At 41.6% G+C, this 23,532-nt stretch overlaps 1 protein-coding gene across 1 annotated transcript in view; it reads right to left on the reverse strand.

The window, feature by feature from the left end:
* Positions 1-5,988: 5,988 nt before the first annotated feature.
* FNDC5 (fibronectin type III domain containing 5) overlaps positions 5,989-23,532 on the reverse strand; it is a 42,588-nt gene continuing 25,044 nt past the window's right edge. The window contains exons 3-6 of the mRNA XM_081961615.1: positions 23,170-23,368; positions 20,012-20,104; positions 12,670-12,803; positions 5,989-8,561 (exon numbers count right to left, since the gene is read on the reverse strand). Of these exons, the coding sequence (XP_081817741.1) occupies positions 8,520-8,561; positions 12,670-12,803; positions 20,012-20,104; positions 23,170-23,368 (468 nt within the window). The 3' untranslated portion in view covers positions 5,989-8,519. The remainder of the gene's footprint in view (positions 8,562-12,669; positions 12,804-20,011; positions 20,105-23,169; positions 23,369-23,532) is intronic.

Genomic DNA, 23,532 nt, shown 5'->3' on the forward strand with positions numbered 1-23,532 from the left:
TCAAGCAATGGGGTTTTCAAGCAATGGATGGAAACTAATCAAGGAGAGAAGCAAGCTAGAATTAAGGAGAAATTTCCTGACAGAAGAATAAATCTGTGGAATGGATTGCCTCCAGAAGCCGTGGGTGCATCACCATCGGAGGCTTTAAAGAAGAGACGCTGGGCAGCCATTTGCCCAGAATGGTGCAGGGTTTCCTGAGCAGGAGATTGGACTAAAGACCTCCAACTCTGTTGTTCTGTTATTCAAGGACATTTCTTGTTTTATATTTGTTACATTTACAAGCACAATTTATATTTGTTACATTTATAAGCACAAATTTAATGTAGGATTAATTGTTATGCCTAATTGGAAAATCATTCAAGGTTGAAATATTTGATTTCTCACTTGTGAAATTATTTTACCAGTTCGGTGTATCAAGTTTTTGAAGCCATTCAATTGTTACAAGTATTTTAGAGGAGGAAAAATATTCCCATTTTGTGGTTGTATTTTTGTCTGCTGACCTTATAAAAGCACATTTAATGCTGTTCAGCACAGACCTTTCTTAAATAATGCAGAGGCTGATTGCAGCCCTCTTGTATTTTGCTCTGACCCTCCAAAATCTTCCTTCTCAGTTATGTAATATATGGCTTTTTTTTTTACTAGTGTGTGCTCATAATGCATAACTGCTTCTTTAGATTGGTTGCCCCAGTGAGTCCGGGGGCTGGTTTTTCATAGCTTGAAAGCCCAGGAGTTGCTTTGGGCTAGCATTATTTATCCCTGCTTGTCGTTCTCTAATAGCATGTAAGGCTCCATCCTTGAAATGTGCAATTACAGAAGCTAATGACAAAGTGCAGCACTAACTTCTTTGCCTTTGATGCTGGCAGGAGGCCTGTGTGGAGGCTGAGCGAGCGGCAAAGACTTTGCCTCCCCATTTTCTCTTCCAATGAGGCTGGGAGAAGAGCCGCATGGGGCCTGCTGCTAAGTGTGGGCAGGGTTTTTGCAAACTCCATTGGGTTATTTCTCTACACCTCTGCATTGGCTGCATGAGGCCCTGGAAATCCTGCTCCTGTTCAAAGGGGGAGGGGGCTGGGAGAACAACTGACAGAGGGTCCCTTTCTATTGCAGTCCTTCTTAGTGGGGGTTCAAAATCTTTGGAGAGAATAGAATGTAGAACATAGAAAACTCTCATTTGTGGTTAGGTTTCAAACTTGAAGTGGCCAAGGGAAGGGTACTCAATCAGAATAGAGCTGGAAGGGACTTTGAAGGTCTTCTATTCCAACCCCCTGCTCAAGCAGAAGACCCTAGCGCCCAGACCATTTCAGACAAGTGGCTGTCCAGTCTCTTCTTAACAACCTCCAGTGATGGAGCTCCCACAACTTCTGGAGGCAAGCTGTTCCACTGGTTAATTGTCCTCATTGTTAGGAAGTTTCACCCTTAATTCCAGGTTGCTTCTCTCCTTGATTAGTTTCCATCCATTGCTTCTTGTCTTGCCTTCAGAGACTTTGGAAAACAAGTTGATCCCCTCTTCTTCATGGTAGCCCCTCAAATCCTGGAATACTGCTATCATGTTACCCCTAGTCCTTCTTTTCTCTAGACTTGCTTGCCATACTCAATTTCTGCAACTACTGTTCTTCATATGGTTTTGTCTCCAGGCCTTTAATTGCTCTCCTTTGAACTTTTTCCATGTAACCTAAGAAAGTAAATCTGATCTAATCAGCCTTAATATTAATCCTAATTTAATCCAGTGTCGAGTATTCTGCCTCCGAACCTCTCCACATTTTAACAAATCCAGTGCTGTTACTGTAGTTTCTTAAGAGTAAAGGTACATCTGAGATCCGGTTTGGTGTAGTGGTTAAAGGACCCAAGCTAGAAAGGAAGACATTCTGAGTTTCACTTCTCTTTTAAGTGCAAGCTCAGCTGAATGACATTGAGCCAGTCATTCTCTCTCAGCTCTAGGAAGAAGGTAATGGCAAGCCATTTCTGGAAAACCATGCCAAGAAAAACACAAGGATTATACACATCCAGCTGTTTTTCCATGCCTCTTTTGCTCCGTGCTTCTAACTTTGAACCCAACCCAAATTGAAAATGGCTGCACAGTTGGCAGGAAGACATCTCCTCAGGATTCTAGGCTTAGCAAATGCTGAATATTTGCAATTAAAAATGAATCCTCCTTTAAGGGTAGAGATATCTGGGGAACGGAGGTTTTACAACATTATGAAATGGTTGTTGTTCCCTCTTTATTATTGGCTACTTCTGAAAAAACGTTTCCATGCAGCAATGAAGTTTTAACTTAGCTTTCATTTGCTTGTTGTTTAATCAAGAGAACATGTTAAGCTAAGATAAAAGTGGGAAATGGGTGGAGGAATTCTGAGCCAAGGAGAAGTATTGGGAAAGCTTGGGGAGATATCTAGATCAGTGTTTCTCAATCTCAGCCACTTGAAGATGTGCGCAGAATCCCTCAGCCTTAATTATCCAAACAAAGGCCTCTTCCTTTAAAGGAAGTGCCACTGAATCACCCTGAAGAAATTAGATAGGGCCAAATGTCCAGGTTCTTGCTACTCAAGATTTGATAATGAAAGTATGCATGTCTCAGATATTTCCAGGAGCAACCCAGAGCCAAACATTTAGCCCCTCCTCCCAAAATGTGCCCTTATATTCAGCATTAATTCAGTGCTAATTAGCTATCTTCCTGGCCAAACTAAGTCATAAATGGATGTAGAAACTACAACTGATGCACTTAGACTGCCTTCCATTGAGGATCTGTACATGGCATGGATAAAAAAAAAAGGCTGAAGAAATATCTGCAGACCCCTCACCTCCTGGACATAAACTAGCTCAACTTCCCCGCTACAGAGCATGGCCTGCCAAAACAACCAGATACAAAGACAGTGTCAGGCTTGGCCTGACAGCAGCCATCTTTTCCTTCTGGGCCTCAAGCCTGCTACATATGCAAAGATTCTACTGTGGGAATCTGGGAGGGGAGTTGTATGGAGCATGGGAGATATGTAGCCATAATAACATTCTTTCTCAGAGAGTCAAGGTCGTTTTGTCCCTGCACCTGGACTGACGTGGATGGGAGGAATCTTCCTTTGTGACAGTGACTGATTGGGCCATGTGATGGACATATAGGTGCTGGGCAGGGTCTTGAACTTTCAACTGGGTGGGGAAAACTTGGAAGCTTTCAGATTCAGGTTTTCCCAGATGTGCCAGCATGGCTTCTTTAATAAATTGGAACTTTGAGGAATATCTAGCCTCGGATTCGTATTTGATTGAGGATGCTATCTGGAACCCTGACAGATAGTTTTCCCCCTTCTGCCATCATTCTGTTGAACACCTAATTCTCACCGCCTAAAGATATTTACCCATGTAGTAGGGCTGCTAATAACACAGGAAAACCTTCCCCGCCCCCCAGGCCAGAGAGGAACGAGGGGCTGGTTTTCTCCTTATAGCCACCCGTAACTTTTTTCGGCACCATTGTAACTTCAAACAGTCATTAAATGAACTGTTGTAAGTTGAGGACTACCTGTACATACAAACAACTAAGTAATATAATCCAATAGTAGAAAGTAGTAGGAAAGATGAGAAGGATAACAGTAATACAGCCCTACTACATTCCAGGTGCAAACCAGGCGCCTGCTGATTTGCACCTGGACAAACGGCAGGAATGTTCTGTGAGTGTCGCATGGGGATAGAGACTGCCTCGAACAGGAAATAAATGGACCTCTTTATTGGGCCTTAATGCTGCTCCAACTGATACAGTCCTCGACTTACAACAGTTCATTTAGTGACCACCCAAAGTCACAATGGCACTAAAAATGATCTTTTCTGACCTGACGAGCAAAATCAATGGGGAAGTCAGATTCACTTAACAACCGGGTTACTGACTTAATTGCAGTGATTCATTTAACAACTGTGGCAACAAAGATCTTAAAATGGGGCAAAACTCACTTAACATGTTTCACTTAGCAACATAAATTTTGGCCTCAATTATGGTCATAAGTTGAGGATTACTTGTACACTGAGAGCTCATGCACTGGAGGCAAATTCCTTGTGTCTTCAACCACACTTGGCCAATAAAGCTAAGCTGTCCTCTCCTCTCCTGTCCTTCCAAAACTAAGTGAAGCCAGCTAAATGATTTGCAGCTTAGTGCAATCTATGAATCTTCCCTCTTGGATCTCTTTGGTTGTTGCTTGTCCATAGTTGAGGTGGAGGGGGGGGTGAGAGAGAGGGGGGGAGGGAGGGAGAGAGGGAGGGTGGGAAAGAGGATATTGTAGCCTAATGGAAACAATTCCAAGCTTGTGAGGCCTGAGCTACTCAAGGAAGTGCCCCAATTGACACACAGCTAACCCTGTAGGTTCTTCATTGACATTAATTTCCTTCCCCACCTGATCTGCCAAGCTGAAATGGTTCAATCCAAGAACTCCATTATACACGCCATATGTGAAAAAGGGCTCAAAAGTAGCATTTTGATGCATATTATTAATTCAGACATAAGGTTTAGAATAATTGCTAAGAATAATTCCTTTCCCTATAGTTATTTAAGCCCTGCTATAGCATGCTTTCCAAAGTCCAGCTTGGGGATAAGTGATCTTTTTAATAACTGATACACATTTCCATTCAAATGATATCACCCTTTCAATGTATTTTTAAAAATATGGTTTATTGCTTAAATTGTTATCACAGGTAACAACTATGTCCCAAGCCACACAACTTGTTCCGAGCCTCCTTTTTGGCGAGTGCTGAACAGAGCAAAGCATGGAGTGGGATCTTACCTTGCAAATAGCTGTCATGGGTTGCCCATAAATGCTGGTACCTTGTTTGGAATTTGCTGCAGTAGGACCTCCTTTCAAAGGGAACTCCCTCAATCTGGTGCTCTCCAGGCATCTGGGAACTGCAGCTCTGAAGGGCCATCCAACATGGCCAGCATAGGAGCATGAGGAGTAGGGAAAGCCATGTCTCAAGCTTGACTCGCTATTTTAGTTACCTACAAAAGTGATGCTGCTTTGAAGAGGCTCATTGGGACCCTCTGGATGTAACTCCCTTAGCTGAAATGCTGTCATGATGAAGATATTTCACAGGTTATCATGAAACCATCTCTACTGATGACTATCTAGCACTATACCCTCTCCTGTGTGGCGTATCAGAGCAATTTACTTGGGGAAATCCGTATAAGAAAGTTCAAAGGAAAGGTTAGAGAAGCCTAAAAAGAGCCACGTTGGGACATCCGAGAAGGAAATGGGAGACTGCAGAGAGATCCACGAAACGTGGTGTTGACACGACCACCATGAGGAACAGAGAGCCCTGAGTGGACCAGCTCTATGTACCTCTCTAAAGAAGGATCCTCCGGGCCTGGGATTGCCCACAAATGCTTCTGAGGAGATCACAAGATAGCCGTCCCTTCCCTAGAGCCCGGAGAGATGAGCCATCCTGTTCAAACCATGGTTGCCACCTTTGAAAGGACACTAAATTTACCTACTTTTCAGCTATTAAGAACCTTTGCAATGATACGTTTGACAGCACCTACTAAGTTTCCTTTCAATTATTGTTGTAATCCCCTTAAAGTCACTTAGATGATGAAATGGACTGTGTAGAAATTTAATAGATGATACTAAATAAATTCTTGGCAGAAGATTTTTAAGCACAAATTTAAGAATGTATTTTGGGGAGTGGGATAAACAGCAAAAAGGAGATTAAATTTTGATTTTAGAAAGTTATAAATAGGCTAAGGGTCCAGATAAATTTGAATTGACAATTTGGAATTAAAATTGTGGGGAAATGCTTTTGTTTTGTGATTATATATATATATATATATATATATATATATATATATATATATATATATATATATATATATATATATATATATATATATATATATATTTTTATATATATAATTTTTATATATATATATATATATATATATATATATATATATATATATATATATATATATATATATATATATATATATATATATATATATATATATATATATATATATATATATAAATAATTAGGCATTAAAGGGAACTAAAGATTACAATTAAAGAACATATAAACTCAACTAATAATTACAGATAGAGCCACATGCTAACATTAGACACACCGAAGGATATTTTTGAAGAAAGGATTCATAAATTAATAGTGTCAGCAGTGACACCTGCCTCTATGGAAAGATATCTAAAAGATGTTATAGAAGAAGAACAAGTTTTGCCTGACAAGATCAAGGCTGAGTCAATGTAACAAATGACAGGCTACAAGAATGATATGGAATAAGATATACTGATCATACAAAAGAAACTGGGTGATGTAATAATTAAAAGGCAAGTACAAACAATAAACCAAGGGGTTTATTGGAAAAATTTTCTAGATTATTTTCTTATTTTAGATTTACAAAAGAGGTTTGTTAACATTTTGAAGAATTTTTTAAAAAGGGAAAAGAAAAATAGAAATCAAACTCTATAACATTATTTGATGAAATAAAGATTAGAATTGTTAGAAGTAAAAGGAAGGAATACAACGCAGTACAATACAGTGACCTCCCAGTTATAAAGTCTCCTTCTCACCCTGCATTAATCAGGGGAATAGAACAACTTGCCACTGCCAATACGCTGCGGGACAATTTAACAATTCTATATAATTATTTTAAAATAAATAAGAATTATTTTAATTTTTGCCATTCACATTTGATTCTGTCCCTCCTTGTGCATCCTTTATTTAATGATTCTGTTTCACAATTTCTTTGATATTAATGTAATTCTTGTCCCATGGTGAGAAGATGGCTGTGTCGAGTTGTCAGAGGCCCTTAATCTGGAATCTTTTCTTCCCCCAACTGAGCCTTCAAACACAGTTTGGGAATGATTTCAGGAATGCAAGAACTCTTATTGGTGCCAGCTACTCAGATGCAATGCTCTTAATATTAAATTGGAGATCCTGCAAGGACTAACCCTTTCCATGGACCAGATTGCAACTGCTTGGCACACAATTATGGATGCATCGCATCAGACCCCACTGAAAAGGAACACTAGAAAGGGGGATGTGTCTGAGGAACCAGGGAACTGGCTAGGTAAGGCCTCAGTTCCAGTTTTCTGACCAAGTAATTAATTACTTTTTTTACATGCCCTAAAATTAAGGTCCAGCCAAGAAAACAGTAAGTTTAAAACAGGTAAATGCAAATACTTTGTTTTGCAAAAGGACAATTAATAGGGCATGAATTGTGATCATGACCACCCCCAAAAAAGGGGACATTAAAACATTTAATGGTAGACACTTAATGCCCTTATCTTGGATTGTTTCATAAAACTGCTAACTGATACTCTGAGTGTGCAAAACAGAGGATTAACTGTTGGGGCCAAACAGCAAGTGCTTATTATGGATTCCTATGAAACACCCCTTTGGCTATTCTCCTAAGAATCACAATAGTAAATGAGACCCTCCTCTCTTTAACCTGATTTGGTGGATCATCAGATTGTATAATTTTCAGAACTACACTAAACTATAATTCTAAAGACATTTTTGAAAAAATTAAGGGGATATAAAATCCATATATTTGTGACAGAGGTGGGATATACTTTCCCTATTTAAGAGGAAAAAACAGCATGTGTTCAGTTCTTCTCTATGGTGCTGTCAAACTTCATTGTTCTGTAAACCTGGAACATTTTTATCTTTATCTTTTTTGCATTCTGTGTTGATTATCCCACAAATCGTGAGAATAAGATGACTTACACAACTGCTCAAATAATCTGAAAGCAGCAACAGCAGCTAATGGAGCCCTGAGAACCCAGGTGGAAAATGTCATGTGCTTCTGATTTGTTTTTGTTTTGTTTTAAAGAAAGAACATTGAATGCCTCCAAACGATTATAAGTGCTTGATGTACAAAGAACAAGATGCCTGCAATGGAACCCATCGTGGAGCCAAATGTTTTGTTTAGTCCAAGGAAAAGTGTCTCCAATATTACCACCAGAAGGAGAGACTAAGGCAGTGATGCCTGAAATACAGGATAGCATGTCCTCCTTCAAAATTTAACCACGGTAGCCAAAAAGCAAAATAGCAACAAGATGAACTATTTTCCAGGAATTGGATGTAGGACAAGGAAGAGACATATAACATCTTATTCTCTCCGGCAGCAAAGGTAATTCAGTTTTCCCTACTCAGGTCCCCTTCAAATGTGCGGATTTCATCTCCCATAATCCCCAGCCACAAAGGTCATATACCTGCTGGAGATTAGGGGAGTTATCACTCAGTACATCTGAAAGGCATGGAGTTGGGGATCTAAGCTAGTCCTTCTTATTGAAGATTGGCCCTGGGTTTTTGGACAGTTTCATGGAAACGTTCCCATTAGGCTGTTTTCCTTGCAAAGTCTTTTTCTTCATTTTGCAAAGTTTTGTCAGACTTTCTTTTTCCCACTGCAAAAATGGGGAGGTTCTAACTGAGCCAGTTGAGCAGGAAGTCTAATAGTATTTCACCTCTTGGCTGCCAGATCTTGGAGAGGAAAATGAAGAGAAGAAGGTGAAAAGAAGTGCAGCCCTTTCCATCAGCTGTCATGCTTCAATGATGTTCACCGAGGGCTTGTTTTTTGGAAACTGGAAGAGAGAAAAGAAATACAATGATGAATGTCAAGACATTGTGCCTTAGGACAGTCTAGCTCAGGGGTGTCCGACCTCAGCAACTTTAAGACTTGCTGGGGAATTCTGAGAGTTGAAGTCCAGGTCTTAAAGTTGCCAATGTTGGACACTCCTGAACTACAATGTGTCTACCAAAAGTGTTACGTCAGTTGAGTGCATGGCTAGAAAGAGGTCCAGCTCTCATTGTTCAGGGTCTCTTCTTCCAAAATAGATTGATGGGAGAATTTAGTGTAAGGGCTGCATCCAGGTACCTGAATACACCTTTAAAGCTAGACTCTTAGGGAGGTGTCTTTGTGCATAAATAACACTCACAGAGGTCCCCTGACTTGGATCTAGCAGTCTCTGCCCCAGATGGCTGTATCAGGCCATCCAGGGATGAAGTAGATGGCCTCTGCCAATCCAGAGTGCAACTTCCTGAATCGGGTCCCTCTACACTCCCCCATCATTTAATGTTTGGCTTGGCTCAGTGCCAGGTTGTTGGCCTTTCTGCTGTGGGAAACTCCAGCTCCCTCTGCACCTCCAATATCAAAGGAGGAATCAAAATGAATCAGCTCCCCCATATTAAACTTTGTAGTGAACCTTGGAACACATGACATTTTATTTATTCATTTTTTAGCTGCCAAACTGAAGAGCTTTTAGTGCAGCTGATTCCTTTTATTGAGAGGGTTGCCCTAGACAGAAAAATGCAGGACATTTGCACAACAAGATGTCCTTGTTTAGCAACTGCAATTGGGAATGTCGTAAGTATGAGGACTGGTTGTAAGTCACTTTTTTCAGTTCTGTAGTTTTTAAGTCAAATATTTCTGCAGTCTTCAAAATGCTGCTGAGCTGCAGCTGGTAGATGATGCTTACTTTGGTGAATGCACAACCAACATGCTCTTACTTATTGTCACACCGTAGGTGGGTTTGTTTGTAAAAATGTACCTCCTGCTCCTATCCTCCTTCCTCAAGACTTTATAATAGGTGCTGTGGACCAGTGGCTTCTTTCTCGCAGTTCCACCAGTGCCCATCCAGGCCTGCTGAACTGCTACCACCGCTTGCTCAGGCCAGAAGGCCAAAGCCCCCTTCCTCTCTCTTAGCGTTGCAGAATCTGCTGCCCTGCAACCGAGGGTCTCCTGCCAGGGCCTGGGCAGGAACTGCCATGAGGGAACCCAGCAGTAGCGGGCACATCATCCTTTCTTCATCCCTTGTGCACCTTTCATGACTGGGTGGGGCAGGGAAAACTGGTGCACAGGGTAGAGGGGAAGTTGACATAAGTCCCACTTTGGAAATGGAGTCATCGGAGGGCGGGGCTTGACATCGCAACGACACGACATGCAATCTTGGGGCTCCAGGATTGCTGTCGATGTCTCTGTGGCTGGACAATCCTTTTGAATCTAAACTGTTCTGAAGGAACGGTGATAGAGAAGAGAAGGTCCTGCTGATCTCAGGGACATCACAAAGTCCCTGATCGATCCAGGAGAAAGTTCTTTTTGCCGGCTACAAGACAAGCAGTCAAAATGGCTGCAGAAGTTTGGGACAGTCCTCTGAAACAGAAGCAGGAGAGACAGCGTGTCAAAATGGTGAGAAAAATCCTTATTAGAGAAGAGAAAACCCAAAAGACTTAGTTAAAATAAAATTGAAGAAGAAGGAAGTAAGCGGCGAATTAACACTGGTTTAAAACTCGTGTTATCTTTTTCAGTTTAATTTTGTTTGTTTTCTATGGATGGACTTTTTACAAATGCCTCTTACTTTTAAACTGTACTAGTCCTGTTTTTCCTTCTTCCTCTATACTTTTTCCATTTTTTGTATTTGTGGATTAAAAGTTTCTTTCCTCACAAGGCTCAGCCGGATCGTAATCTTTAAACTTTTTTTCTTCTGTTCCGGAGTTCGGAGTTTAGAAAGAGAGGCAAAAACAGAGGGAAAGAATGTAACACTGCCATCTAAGAGGCTAGAGGCTTGGCAACATCTGATAATACAAAGCTATTGGCTTTGTTTACTGAAAGGGTCAGTGGCTATACAGGTGTTTTTTTGAAGGAAAGAGAAAGCTTTGACCTGAAAAACTTTATTGAATTTGTTTGAAACCTAGCAAAAGCCTTGGATGTTTTAGTGGCAGTGTCTATTATCTGGAAAAATGGCCCAATATGAAGAAGAAAAGGGACTAACATTGCAAAGAATTATGCTAGAAAGTCAAAAACTCTTAATAATCACAGAGAGAATTGAACAGACTTGAAATTATAGATCAAAGTACAGAAAGTACGGAGGGAAGAGTTGAGAATACTTATAAAACAACGATGAAATTTGAGGACATATTTTTTTAAAACCACAGAGACATATGAAAGTGATAAGAACATTGTTGACACCTACAGCAAATCAAGATTGGAGGGAAATGATAAGTGCAAAATACGGAAAGGAGAGCTTGATGAACTGTAACTCTATCTCAGATGTCAAAATATAGATGAAGAAAGGGGAGAAAATTTGGCAGAAACAATGAGAGTAATTTCGGCAGAAGCCCCAGCAATAACAAAAGTCAAGCTGATGAAAGGAACAGATAGAGGGTTTTGAATCTTTATAAGATATGCAATGAATAAGTTGTCAAGAAAAGTCCACATAAGACTTATCAAGAAAACACTTAGAATACAGATCCTACAAATGGCAAGAGATATTGGACTGCACTATTTCTGGAAGGATACAGGATGATGAAATGAAATGTCACAATAAAATGTAGTTAAATGTATTTAAATTTTGAGTATTATTTATAAGAAAAAGTAATAATAGCTATAGCCAAATAAATGATTAATAATGATAATAAAGCATTTACATATACTAGATTGATAATATGAAATTTTATACAAACTGTAAGTGAGGATGATGGAGATGATGTTGAAAAACCTTTTTATAAAAGATAAATAATTCTATATAGAATAGAATATAAAGATGTAATATCATTGGATGATTTCAGGATGATGTAACGAAATGCCATAATATAAATTTACTTCAAATTTAACATGTTTCATATAAAAAGGATGTAATAATAGCTATGGTTAATGGATGTTTAACAATTATAACAATTTGTATATACATGTATATTGAATTGATGATACTAATAATGGAAAAAACATGGAATTGAAAATTATTAGAGAATGTTATCAATGCTAAAATAATAGAATGATTTAGAATAGGATATAAAAATTCTTTATTATTGGATATATTGAAGATGATATAATGAATCATTATAATATAAATGGATACATATTTAGAATACCTTGTTTAAAATGGAGAAACAATAGTGATAAGCAAACAAATGAAGAATAATAATAATGTATACAAAGATATTTGATTGACAATATGTGATTTTTGATAAAGCTCCAGTGATGACTATGGAAAGGACACAGAAAGATCTTGTAACCAATCAACACACTATATGCAGTTGAAGAGGTTTTTATGTTATATGTTTTGTGTGTTTGTTTGAAAATAAAAATTTTATTTTTAAAAAAAGGAAATGGAGTTATCATGGGACCAGGTTTTCCCTGGGATAGCTAAACAAGTGGCTAAGACTTTCTAGAACAGTAAGGATGGTTCTCCAGGCGATAGATTTTGTTGTTCTGTTTTCTTGGATAACTGCAATGGTTAGGAGCAGCATTTGGACATCTTACATTTATTAAAATATTAACTGTGTACTATAAAAAGGGTTTCATGGGGTGTATGATACAGCAGAATGGGAGCTTTTCATGATTAGAGACTCACACATGTCTCCAATGGAATTGGCCTAGCCTCACTTTATGATTTATGCCACCTTTCTGGCCTGCAAAACAAGCCGCAGAGAAGAATTCAGAAAGGAAAAACTTCTGTATGCTGGAAGTTCTTCTTATGGCCACAGCAAAGGCTGCTCAGGATGCCAGTGGGGAAAGCCTCGGGGTGCTTTGGGACCCTTGCCCTATAAATGCTGCCTTTGGCAGCCTGGTTCCAGCCCTCTTTCTATGAAGGGTGATGGAGGGCAGGAGGATGGAAATTGAGTTTTCCAGAGGCTCTATTGGGAAATGCCAGTTGCCTTGCTTATGCCCATCCCTCCCACCCTCCTCCTCACCTTACTACGCAGGAGGCCCCCACTCTGGTGTTCTGGGGTGCTGTTTTCTGATGTGTTCTTGGCTTTCTCCTTATTATTGTTTGGTTCGTTGTCTTTGATGATGTCGTACTGCCTGCAGAACAGGGCAATCACCCCTGAGGGAAGGAAAGAGGTCACAGATCAGCATTTCCACAAGCACCTCCAACCATCCTCCTGGGGGAGGGAGGGAGGGAGGGAGGGAGGGAAGGAGGGAGAACTGCCCCGGGTGACTTCTCTGCAGAGTGCTGCTTTGCACTCTCTAAACGTCCCAAGTTCTGCAGGGCCACGAAAGCAACTGAGAAGGGGGCAGGTCCACTCAGGCATTTAAATAGGGCTGCTTTCCTTCTCTTTTAGTGTTAAAATCTAGAGAACTGGACGAACTGACGGCCAAGGGGATAACATGGTTTATTGGAAAGAGGCAGCTGGAATCCCACCTTCAGTCATGGAGCCTCATTGGCTGATTATGGGTCGTTCTCTCATTCTCAACCCCATCTACCTTGTGAGCAATTGCTCTGGAAATAAAAGGAAGAAATCACCGAGGATAAAGTGAGCTCTTGGAGCAGTCTTCCTCAACCTTGGTGGTAAATGTGTATGCGTCTTATATAGTGAATATTGCTGTTCTAGATGGACGGGATCGCTGACGCCTATCCCCGCCACCACCACAGCCCATTCATCACTGCCTGCTCACCGCCAATTGGCAAATGTGCCACAGCAAATGGGTCACAACAACTATGAATGCGCTACGGCGAACGGGCCATGGTGGCGGTGAATGGGCTGTGGTGAACAGGTCACGGCGGCAGTGAATGGGCTGTGGTGAACAGGTCACGGTGAATGGTCCACGGCAGCGAACAGGCTGTGGTGGTGGCAAATGGGCCGCAGTCACTGTGATCCCCATCACCAAGAACAGCTGATCAGCGGTATTCCGGGAGGCAAATCCAATCAGCTGCTCAGCAGCACAGGCTCCAGAGTTCTCCGGCGGCAGCAGCAGCTCAGCTCAGTTGACCAGTGGTGGGCGCAATGGAGCAGAGCCCTGACAAGCCACATCTTGGGGTTCCAATAGCATCCTGAAACTGACCAGGCTGTTTTCTGTTTGCTGCAAGGACATTAGCCAGATGAATACCAGATGGATGCTGGGAGGCAGAGGCAGATTTTGAAATGTTGGTGGCCTTGTGATAAACCATGGTTTCTAGGCTTCCGTCTTCCTGCCTGTTGATAAGCACGACTACAAATGGCAATTGCCGAGTCTTTCAAAGCATTTCTTTTGATGACAAATGTGCCATCCATATAGTGGCACCAACACTTAGGTGTGTGATTTTGAAATGTACGGTGTTCTAGTTCATGCAGGACAGTTTCTACAATGACTCCTGATAGTGGGGATCCCATGGGCGTCCCTTTTATTTGCTCATGCATTTCCCTTTTGAACATGAAGAAGATACATTGACAGTACTTGTATAGCTTCATGATTTGTGTCCTGGTTAGGTTGTTCTGATCTGTGCTGTACTCTTCTTCTTGCATCATGATTCAGAATTAATTAGGCCAGTTGAGTTCCCAGATCAGTCAGATGTGTCCTCATAGGTCCATTCCATAAATGTAGATTTCTTTTTCCATTCCATATAGCACTCAAACTAACCTTCTCAAGCCCCCTGCATCTTTAGTATTGACACATCTCTTGTCTATTCACAGGTCTTTTGTGGTCTTAGGCCAGCTTTTGGGCGGCTGAGCATTTCACCTCATTGGTTTTAATCCTCTTGACCAGTTCCTCGTAGCGTCTGAGGAAGGATCTATATCGAGAGCAGTGCTTCTCAACCTTGGCCACTTGAAGATGTGTGGACTTCAACTCCCAGAACTCCTCAGCCAACCATGCTGGCTGGGAAATTCTGGGAGTCGAGTTCGCACATCTTCAAGCAGCCAAGATTGAGAAGCCCTGGTTAGGAGCCTATGTGTCAGGATCAACTGGACTATAATGATCTGTGCTGACTAGGGTAAAGCCTCTTTAACGCCTCTTCTAATAGTCCGATCAAGCTGGTTGCAGTTGCCCTGCCCAATTCCACAGGCAGCCTCCAGCTTACCCATGGCGGTCGCTGCCACGCGTGGCCAATGCTTTTCCCACATGGGAGGCGGATGGACTCCATTTAGGACCTCCTTTTTGGATTTGGACACTTGAAGTTACCATTTCTTCTAGGAGACCTCTCTACGTGTGCCCTACTTACAACCTGGACACAAGGCACAGCCTCATAGCTGCAAGGAACCCTTTTAATGGCCAAAATCATGCCCTGCGTTGTCCTTTAGCTCAATGCTTATTCTTTACTCCAGGCTCCTGTTGGGAATCAAATCGGTTGGAAGCAACGTTCCTTCACAAAAGACACCGATTCCTTTTTGCTGCTCACTGCTTTGCAGAAAGGCAGGATTGGAGTGGGGATGGTGCTTTTCTTTCCCCCCTGATATTTAATTCTTTCTGTTGTCATTTTCACAACTTAGTCTTAGCCAGGTATCCTCTATTGTATAATATCTTCTGGTAAATTTTCCAGTGGAACAAAAACCGTCCCCAGATGTATTTTCTTTGCTCTCCCACAGGGCCTCTCAAGAAACTGCATAGAAATGTTTAATAAAACTCAAGAGAAGAATAGGTATTTCTCTCTCTCTCTCTCTCTCTCTCTCTCACACACACACACACACACACACACACACACACACACTATCAGCAACGCTCATTGATTTCCCCCTGATCCTCTTAGTAGTTGAGAAAGATGATGTCCCCAGCCTGACACTAAGCTACCATATGTGGCTAGCAGCTTTGGCTCCTTGTTCTTATGATGGAATTCACACCATGTGCTAAATACAGGTTAGCAGTAACACGACTGGTCTGTTCTATATGTTGTAATATAATAAACCATATTATGGCTTCAGAGGAGGCTTTTGTTCACAGAGGATGCTGTGACACCGGCAAATTCCACAAGACTCCCGATGACAAATTGCAAAGCCTGCTTTAGCCAAATGCTGTGAAAACTCTTTGTCATGTTTAACCTCCACAAATGTCACAAAAACAGGCACAAAACTGTTTTCCTTCTGGCATGGAATGGCCAGAAGGAAAACAGTGAGTTGCTGCTTGCCACTTTCTTTAGACGAAAGATGTCACCTTGGTTTACCTTTATATTTTTCCTTTTTCTGTACAGGGGAGTATGTCTCCATGAGAAGCATTGAACTGTAGCTGGCCATGTTTCTCTTCTATAAATGTTCTTGGGGGGTGTGTGTGTCAGATGTTCTAGGGGGAGAAGTTTATTTTTGTTTTGTAGAATGCTAAAAAATATAAAAATCGGGCAGAGTGGGAGCCTATTTGATGCCAAAGGACGTATTACTGGGTTAGCAAGAGTCTGTGCTGTCCTTCAGCCTCTTTGGCTTGGGGTCTTGGAGTTCCCTTCCTCCTTGGAGCAGCTGTATCTGGGCTGCAGAAATCTGAATGATCCTTAGATGCAGCAAAAAGATGTAGAAAGCCCCAATTCATTGGGTTAGCATCACTCTTCCTAGTCCTCTGGCTATTGACCCAGGAGAGATGCTGAGGCTTCAATAGAAAATCTGTGAGATCTTCTGACAGCCCTGTTCCCTCGAGAGGTGGGATGGCTTTGCATAATTCTGGCAACAAAGCTGCTAACCCCATCACAGAACTAAAGCAATCGAGTGGAGATGCTATAAAAACAAGCAGCCACAGTCAGAGACTCTGCAAAATACTGTATTTTTTATGTGAATCCAATTAGTCAGTCCAAATATCACACTTCTAAGCTGCACTTCACCCTGGAAGGATGTTCTGTGGACCCAACAATTGTGGTTTGTTCGTAAATCTTATTTAAGCAAGTGTTTTAGTATAAGGTCTAAAGTGGTGGGATTCAGCCGGTGCGCATCTATTTGGGAGAACCATTTGCTAACTTTTTGAGCAGTTCGGACATTGGTTTCCCCCCACTTTACAGGGCTACTGTCAGGAAGTCCTTTTCGGGAGAGGGGGCGGTCTAGAAATTCGAAGAAAATAAATAAATAAAATAAAGGAAGGCAGGAAGGAAACATTCTGGTGTTGTTTCTAACCTATTCCTTATCTTTATTGTCCTGGTTACAGAAACTGCCTTATTACATTGTAACAGCTAATGGTTCTTAGCAGTATGCCCAAGCTTTCTGTTGCTTCTCCAGAGTTCTTTTTTTCTTTGCTGGTATTAAGGGCTTGAAGGGGAAGGGTTGTTTTAAGCTTTTTACACTGCTTTAGTTGTTCCTGGCACTGCCCATTTGGGGTGTACTTCCAAGAGGCAGGATGCAAGCTTGGCACTGATTTTTTACTGCCTTTCTGGGGGGCGTATGATCTTTCTTTAAATCTGGATTATTTCCTTAGGATATCTTGTGAGGTCAGTGAGACCAGCTGGTATCTTTAAGTGGCGCAAATGGATCTAAGGATTGCTTTCCTGGATGCTTTGTCAGTTCACTGAGCACAAGAATCTCTTGTCTATGAGGATTCTTCAGTTATCCAAGTCATGTTGTCCCAAAGGTCCTTTTTTCAAGAGGCAAATGGACTTTCTTGGTTTCCAGAGAGTCCACTTGCCTCTTGAAAAATCACCTTTGGGACAGGAGTCTCTTGCATTACTTGTCATTTGGGCAGAGAACCAGTTGTTAAATTATTTGAATCCCACCACTGGCTACTTATGACCTGGATTCAAAGTTTTGATAGTTGTCCCTCCCCACATGATCACATGATCATACTGGGCCCCATTTTCCATGACTTATTTTTTTGCCAGTTTCTGGCAAAAAATGCCCATTGCTGACAATGAATTTGCTTAACTGTTGTGGAACTTGCTTAATAACAGAATAACAGTTAGAAGAAATGTTGGAAGTCTTCTAGTCTAAACCCCTGTTGACCAGAAGACCCTGTACCATTCTGAAGAAATGGCTGTCCAATCTTTTCTTGAAAACCTCCATTGATGGCACACCCACAACTTCTGAAGGCAAGCCCTTCCACCAATTGATTGCGCTCACTGTCAGTAAATTCCTGTTCAGTTCTACAATACAATACAATAGCAGAGTTGGAAGGGATCTTGGACTTCAGTAAGGCATTTGATAAGGTAGACCATAATCTACTACTTGATAAGATAGAAAAATGTGGGTTAGACAGCATCACCACCAGATGGAGTCGTAACTGGCTGACCAACCGCACTCAGCATGTAGTCCTCAATGGAACTGCATCTACATGGAGAGAAGTATGCAGTGGAGTACCCCAAGGCTCTGTTTTAGGAAGACATCTTCATCGATAATTTGGATAAAGGGATAGATGGGGAACTCATCAGATTTGCAGATGACACGAAGATAGCAGGAATAGCCAACACTTCAGCAGACAGGCTTAAGATACAGAAGGATCGTGACAAACCTGAACATTGGATGCTATCTAACAACATGAAATTCAATGGTGAAAAGAGTAAGGTTCTACATTTAGGCAGAAAAAACAAAATGCACAGGTACACTGTATGTGGTACCTCGGTCAATAGTAGTAATAGTGGTAACTGCAAGAGGGATCTTGGAGTCCTGGTGGAGCACCACTTAAATATGACCCAGCAGTGTGCTGCAGCCATCAAAAAAGCCAATGCAACCCTAGGCTGCATAAACAGAGGAATAGAATCAAGATCACGTGAAGTGTTAATACAACTTTATAAGGCCTTGGTAAGGCCACACTTGGAATACTGCATTCAGTTTTGGTTGCCACAATGTAAAAAAGATGTTAAGACTCTAGAAAGAGTGCAGAGAAGAGCAACAAGGATGATTAGGGGACTGGAGGCTAAAACATATAAAGAACGGTTACAGGAATTGGGTATATCTAGTTTAATGAAAAGAAGGACCAGGGGAGACATGATAGCAGTGATCTGATATCTCAGGGGCTGCCACAAAAAAGAGTCTCTAAAGCACCAGAAGGCAAGACAAGAAATAATGGATGGAAACTAGTCAAGGAAGAAGCAACTTAGAACTAAGGAGAAATTTCCTGACAGTGAGAACAATCAACCAGTGGAACAACTTGCCTCCAGAAGTTGTGAATGCTCCAACACTGGAAGTTTTTAAGAAGAGATTGGACAACCATTTGTCTGAAGTGGTATAAGGTCTCCTGCTTAAGCAGGGGGTTGGACTAGTTGACCTCCAAGGCCCCTTCCAACTCTGTACTATTTCTATTTGAGTTGTCCTAGACTCTCCTAATCATCTTCATTGCTCTTCTCTGCAATGGTGGTGACCAAAACTGGATGCAGTGTTCCAGGTGTGGGCCTACCAAGGCCTTATAAAACAGTATTAACACTTCACGTGATCTTGATTCCATCCCTGTGTTGATGCAGCCTAGGATTGCATTGATTTTTTTGGCAGCTGCAGCACACGGCTGGCTCATATTTAAGTGGTTGTCCATAAGGACTCCAAGATCCCTCTCAAACTTACTACTATTGAGCCAGGTACCATCTACTCTATGCCTGTGTATTTGGTTTATCTTGCCTAAAAGTAGAACCTTGATAATTGAGAAGTATGCATGCCGTATTACATTTACTTTGTATTACTTTGCTGCGTGCAAAGTTTTACATGACTTCCCCTGAGGTGGGAGCAAAATTTCTCTAATTTTTATAAGTTTCATATCCTGTGTGGTGTTTTTACTTACATTGGTTACCAGAGAGCATTTGTTTCCTATTAAAACTGGTAGCCTCGTGCACTGGAAGTGAGCAGGCGCAGGAGGGCCAACCCAGTCAGAGAGTCCAACCATTTCCACCCAGAACGCCTGGTCCCAGCGGTTCTTAGGATCCCAATTATTTTTGCCCATATACTTCATCCCCTTTAGTCTTCCTCTTTTGTTATTAACTTAGCAGTGGCAACCAATGAGGCTCACAGAACAGAGGTATAACGTGCACCCTCCAAGGGGTCACACATAACTGCCACATTCTGTACTGGCTGATGCTTCTGGGCGCTCCTCAAGGGCAGCCCAAGTACGGCATGTCACAGCTGTCCATCCTGGAGGTGACCAGAGCAGGAGTGACTGTGAGTAGCCTCACAGCCCATTTTCTGCAGCAAACTTTTTATTGATATTCATAAGTGTTTCACATTTGGGGAAAATGATATTTTGCATGAGTTCACTACATCCCTGGTTACGTTCTACTCTGCTTCCTTTGGAACAGAAGAGCATGTAGAACTTTTTCTAACCCATTCAGATGGTCATCGCATCTGCACATCGCTACGTATCTTCAGGACCAGACCCTGCCCAGCTGCCCCTGACTGAGACCCAGAGTCCCTCTGCCTCGCCTTTCACATGCTCGCAGGGACTCCCACCAACCTGCCCACATGAACAAGACCACCACGATAATCAGGATTTCGCCGGCTCGCAGCTGTTGATTTTTTCCTCCCATTTCCTTCATCGTTACTTCATCTGCATAGAGAGGAAGAAAGCAGAGCAAAGAGGAGAAGGTCATTTACCTACAGGGATTTTGTCTTGATTGATTGATTGAGTGTGTGGTGTTGGTACATTAAGCCAGGAATCTACAACATTATTACAGAGTAATGGTTTGGCTGCCTAAGACTGTTAGTTGGTTCAGTTTCCACTTGCACGTTATCAAGAGTGCACCTAAGGAGTGCACCTAGTTTCACACACAGAGCTAAGGGGGTTCTGTGGGGGTATCACTGTCTTCCAGGGCTTTTTTCTCCACCAGTTTTCGCCTTGCATGTGGGCAGATTTCTTGCTTCTGCCATTAGTCGCACCAGAATGGTACCTATTTATCTACTTACATTTGCATTCTAGGTGGACAGGAGCTGAGGCGAGTGACAGGAGCTCAGCCCACACCTAGGGTCTGAAGTGCTGGATTTGTTGACTTTCTCTGGGGCTACCATGCCTCTGAGAGGCTACCATGCCTCTCATCTCCCCTAAACAAGGGCTAAGCCAAGGGCTGTTCAGAAAATAAATGTAGGCCTCAAAACCTTCTAGGATAGTTGCAGGAAGTTTGTGGATGCAGCCTAGCCAGGGAGAGAGGGAGACCCTTCAGAGATGTTCACTCTATCTGTGAGCTTGATGCTTTATGTTCTCCTGGAATTCCAGGAGTTCCCAACCTTGGCAATTTTAAGATGCATAGATGTCAATTCCCAGAATTCTCCAGTCATATTAACCATTCAGATCATGCAGAAGACTACAACATCCATAATTACTTACTTGGCAAGGAATGATGAGGGCTACATGTGGACCGCTGTGGTGGAATATAGTCTGGATTGCCAGGAGGAAAGGACTGCATTTCAGAGGTCCAGTGAAGTTTAGATAGTTTGGTTGGGAAAAAGAGGGTCGCGATAGACCCTCCCTAGAAAATATCAGAGTATATTTAAATAATGATGCGAGTAGTTGCTTTAGTTTAGTGATATTTCTGTCTATAGGTGAGAAACAATAAAGGAAAGTGCTTGGAAATAGGTATCTTTCTTGGGGCTCAACATCAATTTTGCCAAACTAAAGCATATAAAATATACTCTGAGCATGGGGAGGCGCCATCTTGGCTCTCTTTCTCCTAACCAACCCACTTAGCTCTCAGTTGCTCCTGTGGAATGCAGCCCCTCCTTGCTAGGAATCCAGACTACTTTCCACCACAAAAGCCTCCAGGTGGGGAAGGGAAGTTCCCCTTGAAGGGCCATATGGTATAACAGTTGCTGAGATGCTACGTAGAAAGGCAGATGGAGCCTGCATTGTCTTCTACTCTTTTATTACACGTTAAACATTTTACAAATCAGGACTGACCGGAAGTACCTCAACGAGACAGACAGAAAAAACCGTGGGCTCTGAAGAGCCTCATGTGAATTCTGTCTGATAAACTGATGCTGATTGATCTTTGGATCGGAACTTTCCTGGAGGGAAAGTGAAGAAGGAGCTGTGTCTCATTAGACCCAGAGGAATGTAACAGATTCCTCGTAGGTCGACAATTAGCTCTCTGAATTGGTATTGGGGGAGGAGCATGGTTGCCATCAAGTCGGGGGCTTCTGGACTAAGAATTTGAGCAGGAGCAGTGTATGAATGGAATGTTGAACCTGGTAGGAAGATTTAATTAACCAACTTTCATAAACCAGAATCTGGAAAAGGCAAAGAACTTTGTGAGTATAAATAATATTGACAGGTAGATTGGGATTTTGGAGGAAAGAAAAGAAAGGGGGAAATTGTGGTTTAAATCATTAAGCCCAAAGAAAACTGCTTGTTTTAAACAACTTGGAGACAGAAATGAGGAAACAAAGAATTGACTAACCCATTGAAATACAAACTTAAAATTTGGGTTTGAAAAGATTGTGTCTTTAAAAGAGATTAACTGACAATTGAAAATTGGGAAATCTATAAAGGGAAAGAAGAAGGAGTGGAGAAACAAAACTTAAAAACATATCAAGGATACTTGCTTTGTTTGAGTTTGTTCTAATATACATATCTTAAGCAACTCTAATCAATGAGAGGTGGAAAGTAACAAAGAAAAAAACCAAGAAAAAGCATTATTTTCTCCACTCATAATCCTATCTTGTCTGGATTTAAAACTGGATTTAAAAATATCAAGCTGTATTGCTGAGAATCATCGAGTTGAAACAATACGGAACCATTTGCCAGAGGGAAGACAAGAACAAAGAAAGTGAAGTGATTAAGATGGCTTCCCCTTCTCTTCCTCTCCATTTTAGCTGAATGGGAATATAAACTGGATTAGAATTGTGAAATAAGAAGAAACCTTGGAAACCTTGGAACTTAAATTATAATTAACTGTATAACTAATTGTAATCTTGGAACTGGACATTATGGAAAGGTAGGAATTATGTGAAATTATAAAAAATATGCATAAATAATTAAAATTAAGTCTAAATAGAATCTTGAAGTTAGAAACCGAGGAGAGGCAGGAAATGAGGGAAGAAGAGGGGCAGGGTAATTAAATGGTAGAAAGAAAGGAAAATAAAAAGCAGACAAAAGATTTCACTGGATCTGACAGTGGCGTGGGGAAAATTGAAAAGGGGGGATATGTCCCAACAAAGAAAAGGGAAGAGACAGGAATAGAGAAGAAAGAGAAGAAAAAAAGAAGTGATAAGAGAAAAGAGGAAGAGAAGATAGGGAGGCAGAGGATATGCCAGCAGTGGGTGGAGAAGAAAAAAAACCCAGTAGAAAGAAAAAGCAGAAAGAAAAAGGAGTTTAGAATTTGGGATAAAAGTCTTATTAGGAAGAAATCAGATATTTAGAAATTGTTATGTGGAGAATATAAAGTAGAGGTATGTGATTTACTCTTTTACATGATAATTAAACTGAGTTGCTAATTGATTGAATATGATAATGGAAAGATCATTAAATATAGGTCAAAATATATGAAATATGGACACATGCAGAATTCTTAAAAAGATGAACAAAAGTGAGGTGTGCATTGCTTGAGGCTCCTCCTGGCTTCCTCTTGGTTGACCACAACTTTGCCAAGCCTGCCCTACCTCAGCCCCCTTTCTGCTTGCCTTTGATCTTTGAAGCCAATTTCTCTGCCTCTCGTGGGGTCTTGAAGTGGATGGGCTCACTGGCTGGACTCTGGCCTTGGATGCTGATGGACTGGACGTGCACAATGTACTCGGTGTCCTCCTCCAGGTCCCAGAGGGAGCACGAGCGGGTGGTGGTGTTCACTTCCTGGATGAAACGCAGCATCCGTACGTCCTTCTTCTGCAGAGAGAAGGATGACAAGCAGGCTGTGGAAAGGGTGGGAAAGATTCCCAACCGATGGCCGATCCCAATCCCAGGTAAGGAGCCAGAGAGAAGATGACTTTCCTCTCGTGCCTACAGCAGGGATTCTCCATCTTGGCAGCTTTAAGACTTGTGGACTTCAA

This window comes from Natrix helvetica (genome assembly GCF_964273705.1).
Source record: "Natrix helvetica genome assembly, chromosome: 9".
NCBI lineage: Eukaryota > Metazoa > Chordata > Lepidosauria > Squamata > Natricidae > Natrix > Natrix helvetica.